Source organism: Orcinus orca, chromosome 1, assembly GCF_937001465.1.
Source record: "Orcinus orca chromosome 1, mOrcOrc1.1, whole genome shotgun sequence".
NCBI lineage: Eukaryota > Metazoa > Chordata > Mammalia > Artiodactyla > Delphinidae > Orcinus > Orcinus orca.
In genome coordinates this window covers 205,215,889-205,229,135 of record NC_064559.1, presented here as the reverse complement: position 1 = coordinate 205,229,135, position 13,247 = coordinate 205,215,889, and the positions used below count along the sequence as shown (strand labels likewise).

General features: G+C 49.9%; 2 protein-coding genes across 8 annotated transcripts in view; both read right to left on the bottom strand.

Moving 5' to 3' along the window:
• CTNNBIP1 (catenin beta interacting protein 1) overlaps window positions 1-8,754 on the bottom strand; it is a 53,146-nt gene extending 44,392 nt beyond the window's left edge. For 3 of the 7 annotated variants that reach the window (XM_049712815.1, XM_049712813.1, XM_049712812.1), the window contains exon 1: window positions 8,369-8,551. Coding sequence is in view for 1 of the 7 variants with exons in the window: in XM_049712818.1 (XP_049568775.1) it covers window positions 8,369-8,717 (349 nt within the window). In the remaining 6 variants the exon portion in view is untranslated. Of the gene's footprint in view, window positions 1-7,019; window positions 7,113-8,368 lie in introns of all 7 variants that reach the window. The other 4 variants (XM_049712814.1, XM_049712816.1, XM_049712818.1 and 1 more) reach the window with 3 other exon arrangements.
• CLSTN1 (calsyntenin 1) overlaps window positions 1-13,247 on the bottom strand; it is a 523,112-nt gene that overhangs the window by 142,261 nt on the left and 367,604 nt on the right. The window lies entirely within an intron of this gene.

Here is a 13,247-nt window from a genome sequence, read left to right as displayed (position 1 = left end):
CTTAGTTTTCAACAATTAGCCTTTTGAGTTCTGTACTATGTATATATTACCTACTCCAAAAAATCCCAACGGTATATTTTTTAAAGGACGTGGAATGGGGTCAGAAGAGGAGAATAAAAGATCTTCCTCCACTTTGGTGGCTGGTTGCCCAGCCAGCCAGTCCAGTGCCGTGGCTGCTGTTGAGCACCCAAGCTCTGCCACCATCGCTCACAGGCCTGCGAGAGCTCTTCTCTTCCTCGGAGACGGGAGGTGAGGGTGGACAGCCAGTCCCGGAGCAGACGTAAAGTGATGGCTCTCGGGTGGCAGCAGCAGCTTCCCTGGGGTAGGGATGAAGGACTCTGCCCCTGTGCTGGCTGACTCTGCCCCACCACATCCCACCGTAAGCTCCGGAAGGCTGTTCTACGCAGGAAAGTAGAGCCAGGGCTCTGGAGAGACACCCGTAAGCCAGCTTACCAGCCTGTAGGCCCCACCGTGCTCCCCCTAAAAATCACCAGCACCCCATCTTCCTGCAACTCCAGCGATCGGCTGTGGAGCACATAGTGGGAAACGGCGCTCACAGAGGTCTGAGATCACAGCTCAGCGGACCTGACCTTGGCGGTTTCTCTATCACCTCTGCTCCTTCCTTAGTAAGTAAGACTGCATCATTCAGGGGCTCAGAACTACCCCCTTACCATTTAAAATCTCCAGATCATCTCGGCAGCACCCACAGCCTCGTGTGTTTAAACTGTCTTCCTCCAACGCCCCTCCCCCCAGCCCCGCGCCGCAGGAGAAACATAAAATTATAAATGGAAAATCATTCAAATGCTCTCTACCTGGAGAGAATGGAAGAAACCTAGAGGGTCCGAAACACATTTTAGTTCATATTCCTGAGCAGAAGGACATACTGTGAGGACAAGGGTCAGGATGGATCGGTCTGTCGGAAGCCAGGGCTGCCTGGGGCAGGGGGCGGGGAGGCCTTGGTCTGGGCAGGGAGGTCAAGGCTAACCCATCTCTTTGGAAACTGGGCCCCTGGTTCGCCAGGTGATTTAGCTGGGAGAACAAGGGTGGGGCCCACACTGTGAAAGGTGTCTGAATCCAAAAGGGACCCTGACCCCCGAAGGAAGCCCCACTTGTGGAAGCCGGAACTGCAGAACGACAAGGCGGTAACTTCATCTGTTTTGGAGTTGTTATTCAGTTCAGGGACACGGACCACAGGATTCCAGCAGCAGGAAACATGTGGGCTGGATACTCAGGAGATACTCAGGCTGGTAAAGCCTTAATTGGAGCTGGTCTCCAAAAGCCTCCCACCCAGCTCTCCACGTGGGAGAGAAGATGGAAGTGGGTCACATTCTCCCAGCTGAACCGGCAGCACCGTGGGCTCCGACCGCACAAAAACAAGCCCAGGGGCACTGAGTGACCTGGTCTCCTCGCCAGACTGGCCTTTTCCTCCTGATCAGATGCTGGATGGTTCTGAGGCCCTCCAGACTGAAGGGGCACCTGGTCAGCACCAGGAAGGTAGTGACACTGCAGGGGCTGGTGAAAGTAACATTGCCCGGGAGCGGAGCCCTGTCCTGGCACCTTCCTCTCACTCTGGATGTGGGCAGGCACCTCTGCCAGCCCTGTGCCCTCTCCACCCCAGCTCTGGCCTGAGGGCTAGTGGAAGAACACTGGGTGCTTTTGCAGAAACTGCTGGGCCTCCCTGACCGCACTCTTTGGAGGGATCCTGAGGCCTGTGGCTGGGCAGACCTGGGGAAGAAAGAACCCTCCCCCACCCCACTCTGCATAAACTGACCCCAATGGGGGCTCACAGACAGAGGTGTCCCTGGCATCATGCCGAGAGCACCGATGCAGCCAGCCCCACAGCCTGCCTGCCTCCGTATGCCTGCTTTCCAAAGTTGGCCAAGGGAGACCTGTCAGGCAGGCAGGGAATTCCGGGGAGACAAGCACTGATGGTCTTCTCATAAGATAGGCACTGGATTGATGGCATAACTTCAGAAAGCTGTGGGGACTTCCCTGGTGGCGCAGTGGCTAAGAATCCGCCTGCCAATGCTGGGAACATGGGTTTGAGCCCTGGTCCGGGAAGATTCCACATGCCGCAGAGCAACTATGCCCGTGCACCACAACTACGGAGCCCACGTGCCACAGCTACTGAAGCCCGCACGCCTAGAGCCCGTGCTCTGCAACAAGAGAAGCCACCGCAATGAGAAGCCCACGCACAGCAACGAAGAGCAGCCCCCGCTCGCCGCAACTAGAGAAAAGCCCACGCGCAGCAACGAAGACCCAACAGAGCCAAAAATAAATAAATAAATAAATAAATTTTATTTGAAAAAAAAACTGTGGAAAGAGCTCAATGCCATGATCGTTCTTCCCTGACTTGAACTCGGGTAACAAAGGGTTAATAAGCTTTTAAGTGGAAACGTAGTTCTTACTAACTGGGACTGCCAAGGTGCTAACTGTTTCTACAGACACCCACACTAGCACAGCTTTTGTTAAGTGTGACACACAAGGGCTCCAATCTACTAACTCTTCCCCTGCTCTTCTGGGAAGCCAAACCCAACCCTCCACCGTAATGTAATGTCCGTCCAGGGCAGGTACCCATGCGGCTGATGTGGACATCTGGAAATTATATCCTGACTCTCCTCCTGAGAGTTCAAAACACTCACCAACATGTTCGTGCTTTAGTCACACGACTCCCAACTAGATAGTAAGCCTCTTGGCCCTAGACTCTAAGATTTGTACGATAAGAACTAATTCTACCCTGCTCACCACAGTATTCCCAGGGCCTACCATGGGGCCCAGATCGTAATAAAAGTTCAGTAAATATTTATTACTTGAATCAGTGAGTTATTAGGAGGAAGGAGGAAAGGAAGGATGAATGGAAGATAGTCATCACCTCTTGCTATCTCTGTGTTCTTGGTTTATATTACAAAGACATCACGGCCGGGATTAGAAACCAAGCCCTATAACCCCCTTCTCTGCCCTGCCATCAACGGTCCTCGAACCTGTTACGATGCACAGTTTACATGCTGCTTCCAGAAGCTTCTACAGAACAACATGAACATGAAAAATGGAGAAACTTTCATGACCTTCAATCCTTAAGAAACTTCGGAAGGAGGAAACCCCCCCACAGAAGGACACCTTTCCCTCTGGGGGCTGTTGTCTTCCCCCTTTAACAAGGCTCTGCGGAGGATCAGGACATAATAGGTCTTTAATGACAGAGTATAAGCAGTTGGGGCTCAGTGCCCTTTCATAAAAGAAGTTCAAAAGCACTTTGGCCCAAACATCACAATGCCCCTGGGAGCTATTAAGGCACAAGGATCATTATCCCCATTTACAATTGAGGAAAGTAAGGCAAAGGGAGGTGACTTAGTTTGCCCAAGGTCAGATGAGACAGGGAAAAGGCACAGGATTCAAACTCTTTGCAGCAGCCAGTGCGCTAACTCTGGGCACCCTCACAATGTCATCCACGCTGGGCTTAAGGGAGATGTCTTTTCTTCTCTGTTGTTTCTGCTGCAAGGCAGCATCTAATATGGTGTCCAGAACTCACACACAGGAGTCCCCCCAACTGGGTCTGAATCTTGACTTTGTTCCCAACTATCTTCACTTCAAACAGCTTATTGTACTTAACCTTTCCAGGCCTCAGCTTCTGAATATGCAAAATGGTAATAATGCTACTTAGAAACTACAGTGACGACTAAGTGAGAAAAAGTACAGAAAATGTCATCATTCATTTTCTAAATGAGTACGCATCACTCTCATAATGAAAAAAAACAAAAACAAAAAAAAGAACAACAGTAACAAGAGAAAAAGGTTGCACCCACTCCGGGTTTAGTTTTTACAAGGAGACAGGCAACACGTGGCTAACAAGCATTTCCGATTCGGCCACTGAAATACGCCAGAACCCTGAGAGTGACTTGCAGCACAAAAGTCCTATTTGATTCCTACCAACTCTCACTGGCCTCTCAAGGTTAGCAGAGCAGGTTGGCATCACGGACACTGACAGACAAGGGGATGCCTGAGTGAGGATTTGAAAGGCTGGCCAACTGCCCTCAGTCTGAAGAGGCCAACTTTGGATTCCTGGTGAGTTGAACTCCTGGGTTTGAAACTCCATTTCTGCTGAGCTTCCCAACTCCACTCAGCCCAGACTAAAGACAGCCAATGCTTTCTAGGTACCACCATACTTGGATCAAGTGATGTGCAGGAGTGTAGATCAAATAATGATACAGGAAGTGTTCAGAGGTGACAGTGTGGCCTGGTGGTACTCAGCAGGGGACTGGTAGAGAAATGGGGATGGGGTCGGGGGGGGAGGAAAGCTGCCCAGTCAATATTGGTACACTTCCAACAAAGACACTGTGACAGGGAATTCCCCGGTGGTCCAGGGGTTAGGACTCTCATGCTCTCACTGCCAAGGGCCTGGTTCAATCCCTGGCCAGGAAACTAAGATCCTGCAAGCTGAGCGGTGCAGCCGAAAAAACAAAACAAAACAAGACACTGTGAAGACACTGTGACATACAGGTATGTGGGGGTCCCTGATGCACATAAGAACAGCAGCAAAACTCCAAGGTTACGCCAGAGTCACTACCATGACAAGAAGCTTTTCCTTATGCAGAGAACAGGACAAGCCACTGTACAGGACAAGATGCTAAGAGCTGGCGATGCTCATTCATTCAACTCAAGAAACATTGACCAATTACCTACATACTCAGGGGAGAAACGTGGCTTGATGGAATCTGCAGGACACACAGACACACACACCTGGAACTTCCTTAAGTTAGCTGATGGATCCCACATCTCCTGGGTACCTAGGTCAGAGACATGAGAAACCTGAGGGGAATAAATGCAACACTGATGGCCTCCAAAAGCCTTCCCAGGACAAGGAGAGCCTGCTCACTGCTCTTCCAATCGTCCGGGTCTTTCTCCTAGGATGGACCCCCAGGAAAGGTTCCTGTGCACTGACCTCCCACTGTTCAGAATTGAAGAGTAAAATCCAAACTCCTCACTGTGGCCACAGACCCCACTCCTGCCACCTCCTCACTCAGTACACTCCAGCCGCCATAGGCTTCTTGTACACTCCAGCCGCCATAGGCTGCTTGCTTCTACTGTCCTCTGCCCATCCGCAGGGTCTCCATTCAAAGTTACCTCCTCAGAGCTTGCTAAAATTATGACCCAGGCACTCTCCATCTCATTGCCCTGTTTTATTCTCCGTGCATCTCTTTTCACCATCCTACATTATTTTGTTCACTTGTGTACTTGTTTACCGTCTGTCTCTCCCACTAGAATGTAAACTTCATTAGATCACGCAACTTGGTGATCTTCTTCTTGGCTATATCCCCAGCATCTACAACAGTGCCTGGCACACAGTAGGTGTTCAATAAGCCATACAATTTAAGAAATATTTATTGCGTGCCTACAAAGTCTAACTGTAGACCAAAAAAAAAAAAAAGACAAAATCTCTGCCCTAAAAGAGCTTAAATTCTGATGGGAGATAAAAATCAGATTAAAAAAATGGTGAAATAACAGCTACTACTTCAACCAAGCCATACCAAGGTGCTCAGTGCTGTTCTAAGCATCTAATAGGTATTACTTAATTTAAGCCTCCCAACAACTCCATGAAGTATTAATATTTTATAGATGGGGAAACTGAGGCACAGAGAGGTTAAGTTACTTGCTGAAGGTCATGAAGCTCATGATGGCAGAACCAAGACCCAAACCCAGATAGTCTTGGTATGAAGTCCATGCTCTGATTAAGAGCTATGCTTCCTATCTGCCGAGTGTCGAGTAACTACTTGGTCAGCACCCTCAGCAGCTGTTCCTTGTAGGCAGAGCTGGAGAGAGAGCAGACCCATCAAGGAAGGGCTGTGAGCTCAGTGACATGGAGTCTGCTGGGTTGACCCCCGTGGTATACTCTGGTTGAGGAGGAATCTAATGAAAAGACATGGACAGGGTCAGGGTTCCTGGGCTCTAGTTTTAGGTGCTGTGAGACACCCAGGCAAGTCAACTCGTACTTGATGAGTGTACTTTTGGGGCAGGATCTAGATGCTGTGAGGGATGGAAAAGCTGAATCCAATAGAGACCCTGGCCTCAGAAAGCTTAGGGTCATGCAAGTGCATACGAAGCTGAGAGGTAGAAAGTGACGGATACCATTAGCAAATGTACAAACAGCTATGGGATTTCAAAAGAGTTACTCACTCTCTAGGGACCACAGGTGCCCAACCGTAAGAGGGGCCTGGCCCCACGGTCCTTTATAGCTCGGATGTGTTCTGACAGCCCAGACTTGGAGCAACGTGGAGATCAAGTTTTATTCTGGTTAATGGTTCAAGTTCACGGCCACTGAGCTGCTCTCCCACCCACCATGAGATCAGTCCCAATATCTTTGGGCAACATCCTACAGCAGAGGCAGGGCAATAACGCTCTCATTTAAATAATGCAGCCGGATATGGGAATGAAGCCCAGTGTGTTCTGCCCTCCTCCACCTCGAACTGATTTTTAAGCCTACAAACCCTCTTCCCTCAAGGAGGGGGTGGGTGACGTTTCTGTGAGCACCTTGTTAGAACGTGGAGACTGCTCCCTATTCACCCTGGTCACATCAGTATCTCTAGAGTTTAGCACAGTACCTGGCCCACAGCAGGTGCTGAGTAAGGTTTGCTGAGTTAAACCTGAGCTTGGTCAGGTCTAGAAATTCTCTGCCAGAAGTATAACTCGAAGTCGGTGTTCCCTGAAGTTTTGCTTTAAAGCTCTGAGCCTCTCTCAGGGGGAGCAGACTGGTTTTACCTATTCACTTCTGCTACCCCTACTCTGGTCCAAGCCACCATCACCCCTTGACCGGAAGCGGCAACAGTCTGTCTCCCAATTAGTATCCCTGCTCCTTACAATCCAGTCTCAATAGAGCAGCCAGAATGATCTCTGAAAACAAATCAGATCTTATCACCTCTTTACTTAAAATCCACCTGTGGTTTCTAACTGCACTTGGAATAAAATCCAAACTGGCTCTTCCCACCTTCACAGCACTTACCATGACTAAAATTATTTTGTCCACTTACTTGTTTAATCCCTCCTCTTCAGAAGGTCAGCTACAGGAGGGCAGGGGCTGTGTCTCTCTTCACCACTGTAGCCCCCGGTGCTTGGAATGCTGCCTGACACATACACAAGGACCACTCACTCCACCAGGAAACCATGAATGACACACTGGCATTTAACAGCCAGCACCTTTATTTATAATTCAAAGTCCTGCTTTAAATCAAAGGAAACTTGGTCTCTCTGGACACTTTAATGGCCCAAGAGATCAGTATCACTTAGAGTCTAAAGCCAGGAACTAGAGCCCAGTAGTTGTAGCAGGGAGCTAAGAGCCAAGATACTTGGGAGCAGAACCTCAGGACAAACTCTGACTTGCCTCCAGGTCCCTTGCCCACACACCCTGTGCCTCAATTTACCCAGCCGTCGGCCAGGCACACTTCCCTAAGTAGTGTGAGTGACAGGAGACAAAGTAATTAACAGCTATAGTGTACTTAGATTCTCAGATAGGAGGTGCTGCCAGCCTCACATCTCATTATTCATAAAACTCTTCATCTGCGGCCAACACAGGCCTCCTGGGCCTTCCCAGGGGCTAACCTGACAGCAGGTACTGCTCAGACAAGTTCAGCACACACGAGAGAGGCAGGCATGCGGGGCCTAACAGAGGTTGGGTATCAGACCTAAGTGTCTCGGTTACCAGGTTCAAGAAAAAGGAAAGTGGTCGGGGTGGGGATGATGGAAAGGAGGCGAGAAGTGCAGTCTGGGGCTCTGAGTGGTTAATCTTGCAGGTTCACATACACACGCCTGCCATACAGGTGAGATGTATGCCTACAATGTGCACCGTCTAGGAACACTCACTAGGAGAGGTGGGATGGGGACACGACAGTTCAACCAGACTAGGGAGAGGAACCGTGGATCAGTGACCAGATCTTGGCAGCATTTAGTTTGGGAAAATATGGGAGGGCTCTATACAGAGGGTCAGGATGCTGAGAGCAGGGCGCAGGTGAGGGAAGACACAAGAGGGCACGGGACCTGGAGTGCCGACAGACGGTGACAACCCCGCCAACGCGGTGGGGTGAGCAACAGAGTGGATGGCTCGGACACCTGTGGAGGCGACCCCCGGGGTAAGGGGGGTTGAGGACCGCTGGATGGTGGTCTGTCGCGGGGGCGGCGAGTGGCAGGAGCAGCGGGGGCCAGGTGGGGCAGGAGGCCCGGCCCAGACCAGGGCGCCGTGCCGGGGGTCCGGCTGGTGGGTCCGAGCGGGGCCGGGGGCGCCCTCCACGGCCCCTCCCCGAGAGACAAAGGGCCGGCGGCTCCCCCGAGCCCCGGCGCGGCGCGGGCCCAGGCGCTGAGGGCGAGGGCCGGCCTCGGCGCTTACCTGGGCCGCCCGACCCGGCCGGGCGGGCGGGGGCTGCGGGTCCGAGAGCGGCGCGCGGCGGCCTGTTCCGGGGCGCGCACAGCCCGAGCAGCCGCGGGGGCAGCAGCAGCAGCAACAGCAGCAGCAACGGGAGCAACCGCCTCAGCCTCCGCCTCCCGTTCAGTGAGTCACCGCGGCGGGGAGAGAGGGAGGTGCCAGGCCGCCGGGGGAGGGACCGGCGGAGGGGGCGGCATCTGGCTCCGCTCGGGCGGCGGAGGCGCGGCCACGGCAACGCCCCGGGGGGGCCGGGCGCCGGGGGCGTGACCTGATGATGTGGTGGGAGTGGCCAGGAACACCCTGTGGCTCTCATTGGTTAAATCGGACAGAGGGCGGGGATTCCAGTTGAGTGGGGGGGCTGAGGAGTGCTCGGGCACGCTCATTGGGCCCCTCGAAGGGGGCGGGACCAGTGGCCCCGGGGCGGAGCCACGAGATGGGCAGGTGGAACCCGGTCGCGGGCAGTGGCCGAGCGGCTCTCAGAGCAAAGGGGTGGAGCGGGTCGGGGGTTGGCAGGGGAGGAGGGGCGGGGGCTCGGATGAGGAGGCGGCCTGAGGGCGGAGCCCGGGTTATGGATGGACCCGGCGTTGCGGTAAAGCAACTCTGCCTGTCCCTAGCTGCTCCAGAAGCACAGTGATCCCGTAAAAATAATGGCCTCTCCCACGCACGGGTCTGTGTTTAAAAATGGGAGCAGCCAGATGGGGCGGAATCCTTGGTGAGACCGATTTACCCAGGACCCCTGAAAAATCTGAAATGGACGAGGTTGCAAAACATTTAGAGGAGTGGTCTTCCTGAGTCTTGGAGCTGGGAGTATTGCTACCTTTAGGCCGACTCTTGAACTGGGGGCCTGTCTAACCTGGATCCACCGAGCCCAGAGAGCCCAGGGATGGTCCTCTGTGGGTTAAACTTAGAATACTGTTTGTATTGGTAGTGAGTGCCTTTTTCTGGGGAGAAGGGTGACCTTGATTAAAATGTTTCTATAGGAAGTCTGACTATGTCTGCTAATCTGGCTCTGTCTGGAGAGAGTATAGAGAGAAACAGCCCCTTTTAGGCAAAATGAGAATTGCTCTGAACACCCACCTTCCCTTTTAAAGGGACGCGTGTCTTCAAGTGTGGTCTCACTTTCAACATTTAACTTAACAATTGCATGGGGTGACACTAACCACAGTTTAGAGGCCTTACTGCCCCGCTTTCCCCAGCCTTTTCACTCCTTTTCTGTCCCATCCTCTTCCACTCCCCTCACTTTTCTTTCCCTTCCCTATGCAAGGATACAAGATACTTTTTTTTTTTACTGTATTTATATCCTCCAATGTCCATATTGCTCTTTTGATTTAATAACTTTTTAATTACAATTGAGGAATACTTTAATTTTATCAAAAGTCATGAGATTATGAACTTTTAAAGGCCAGAAATAGATTTTAATGATGTCTGTATCTCCATCAGCTTCCAGACTACCAGGCCCATAACAAGAGCTCAAGCAATATTTTGCAATACAGTTACAAGCTTGTCCCTCAAGTTTCCCAGCGCATACCAATACAACAAACTTACATATTCAAGTTATTTTCATGTAAATATTGATGTTTAAACAAATGAATTGGGACTTCCCTGGTGGCAGAGTGGTTGGGACTCCAAGCTTCCAGTGCAGGGAGCCAGAGGTTCCATCCCTGGTCGGGGAGCTAGATCCCACGTGCATGCCGCAACTAAAAGTTTGCATGCCACAGCTAGGGAGCCGGCAAGCCGCAACTAAGGAGCCCGGCAAGCCGCAACTAAGGCGCCCGCCAGCGCAACCAAAATAAATAAATAAATAAATATTTTAAAAAATAATAAACAAATGAATTAAGGGACTTCCCTGGTGGCCCAGCGGTTAAGACTCCACGCTTCCATTGCAGGGGGCACGGGTTTGATCCCTGGTTGGGGAAATGAGACCAGGGAACTGAGATTCCCACATGCAAGAAGGGAAAAAAGAAAGGTATATGCTTAAGGAAAAATGTGGGAAAGGAATGCACAAAATGAAAAGGTGTCAGTGTGAAATAGTGGATGCTTTTTTCCTTTTTTCAAAATTTTCATAAATACAGTGTTTTTATAGTTCAAAATTACAATAAGTTCATCAACATAGCCAGGCCCTTAACTACCCCATCAGCTCAGAGTTGGAAAATTCTGCATTTCTAGATAGCAGTATTACTGCAGGATTAACGCAGAATGAAACACTGAAGGCTTAGGAGGCAGGAAACATCTGTTAGTTCTGACAGCCCAGCACTGCCTCTGCCCTTTGGGGAACTGCTCCTTCCCACCGTCTACCCACCAGAGGTGCTGATGAGGTTACCAACTATAGTATTCTACCCTTTCCCCTCCACAAAAAAAGCAAACAGTGGAGACGTGAACCCAAGCTTGATCAATTTAAGTGCTGCGTTCTCTTGACCATTGGCTAAGAAGAGGATGTGACCTGAGCGGAGCCAATTGGAGTCCTTCTCTGAAACTTTCTGAATTGGAAATGAAGGGAAGTTCTTTCTTTCCTGTTGGATCAAGAGCTGTAAGGATGTGACCTCAAAAATGTTAGCATCATCCTCCACCCATCCCATGGAAAATTCTGAAGGAATGAGGCAATGTTACTGGACAGACACAGAGACCAAGATTTGGAGGGAAGGAAAGTGAAAGGGAGAGAACCTATCATGGTATGTTCCATGGTTTCAGTAGACCTTGCACCAATTCTGCACAAACCATCTCACACTTAATAGGTCCCCAAATCTGCCTTTCCTCTGTCAACAGCTGGCGCCACTCCACCAAGTTGCTTATACCAGAAACTTAAGAGTATCCTTGACACCACGCTCTCCTTTATCCCTCACGTTCAGTCCATGTTGTTTCCACCCTCAGACCATACCTTGAATCTCCCCTCTTCCCACCCTCTCCACTATTCTGCTCCAGTTTAACCCATCATCAGCCCTCACCATGACTCCAGCACTAACTTCCAAGTGTGCCCTCATTCAGGCTTTCCCTAACACCGTCAATCCATTGCCCACACAGCAGCTAGAGGGATCTTCTTAAAATGTACTGATCTTGTCACACCTCTGCTATTCAACGACTCCTCTTTGTTTTCCTGATGAAGTTCAAAATCTTTAGCATGGCTACAAGGCCTTGCATGATCTGGCTCCAGCCTGACCTTGAACTACCTTTGCCAACTGAGCTTCCACCACACACAGGCCCTCTCCCTATTCCTTGATCACAGGATACTTCTTTGTGCTTTGGTACATATGAGTACCATTTCTCTTCCTTTTACTGAAGTGTAGTTGATTTACAATGTTGTGTTAGTTTCTGATGTACAGCACAATGATTCAGTTTAACATATATATACATATTCTTTTTCATATTCTTTTCTTTTATGGTTTATTACAGCATATTGAACATAGTTCCCTGTGCTATACAGTAGGACCTTGTTTATCTATTTTATATATAGTAGTTTGTATCTGCTAATCCCAAACTCAAGGAGACTTTTCTTTACCTATGCTAAGCCAGCCCCAGTCCCAACATGGCCATAAATTCCAGGAGGGCAACGAGGTCACTGTGAACCACTCCCACCTAGTATAGTAGCTGGCAGTGTAGATGCTCAACAAATACTGCATGAATAAATAAATGTGTAAAGACTGAACCCAGGACTTTCCCTCCCATTGATAGCCACTCCTATTTCCCCATCTCCACCCGCAACTCCAATGCTACCAACCCTTTTTTCACGCTTCACTCAATAAATTTATGATTCTATATTTTACCCTTTCAGCTTTGGGGAGGGCCTCTCTGTGCTCCCAGACATATATGTATCTTTAAATAGCTGCTTTCTGGAGGAAAAAAAATCTCTATCCTCTGTATCAAAGGGATAACTCTAACAGTAAAATATTCAGGCCAAGTATGAAACAACAGTGGAGCCACAGCAGGCTGCAGGGAAGGAAAGCTATTTTGAAGTAGTTATGGCAACAGTGGTCCTCAAATTTTACCCTATAAGAGGGCCTCCTGCCTACAAGTGGAGCAGGTACAAGGTGAGAATGGGAGAGAAAGGAAAAGACATTGTACTGAATAAAGAAGAGATTTTTTTTTTAGTAAAGAAAAAATAAGAACCAATTCTTTTTGTGTTTTGAAAACCAAATTTTAAACACTAATAACTTCCAATTATATAGAAAGTTCGAAAAATTGTCTTTTGCATCGGTCTCTATGTTTTTTTGTTTTTTTGCGGTACGCGGGCCTCTCACTGTTGTGGCCTCTCCCGTTGCAGAGCACAGGCTCCGGACGCGCAGGCTCAGCGGCCATGGCTCACGGGGCCAGCCGCTCCGCGGCATGTGGTATCTTCCCGGACCGGGGCACGAACCCGTGTCCCCTGCATCGGCAGGCGGACTCTCAACCAGTACACCACCAGGGAAGCCCCTCGGTCCCTATATTTGTCATCCTGTTTACATGCGATACAACTCTAACTTCTCTGAGGATAGACAGTGACGCAGGAGACAGGAGGCTAAGCACGCAGCAGACAAAGCATGCCGCGGTCGTGTGCCATTTTCCTCTTTCACCTTGGCAAGTGACTGTCATTTAAGTTTACTTTGGAGATAATAAGGAATTATTAACACAATGATGAAAGCATTTTGTAGAGCAGTGGATATACATATTTTGTGTCATGAGTGGGGTATGTGCAGCTTTGAACATCTGGCTCGCCGCCAACCCGTCCCTAGAGTGTTGGTTTCTACAGCATCTGATACGTACATGCTCCCTACATCACGGAACCTTGTTTGTACTGTGCTTGGGAACAACATAAAGAAATAATTATTCACTTCTTTGGCTGAGTGTTTTGACAGACCAACACGTCTTTTTT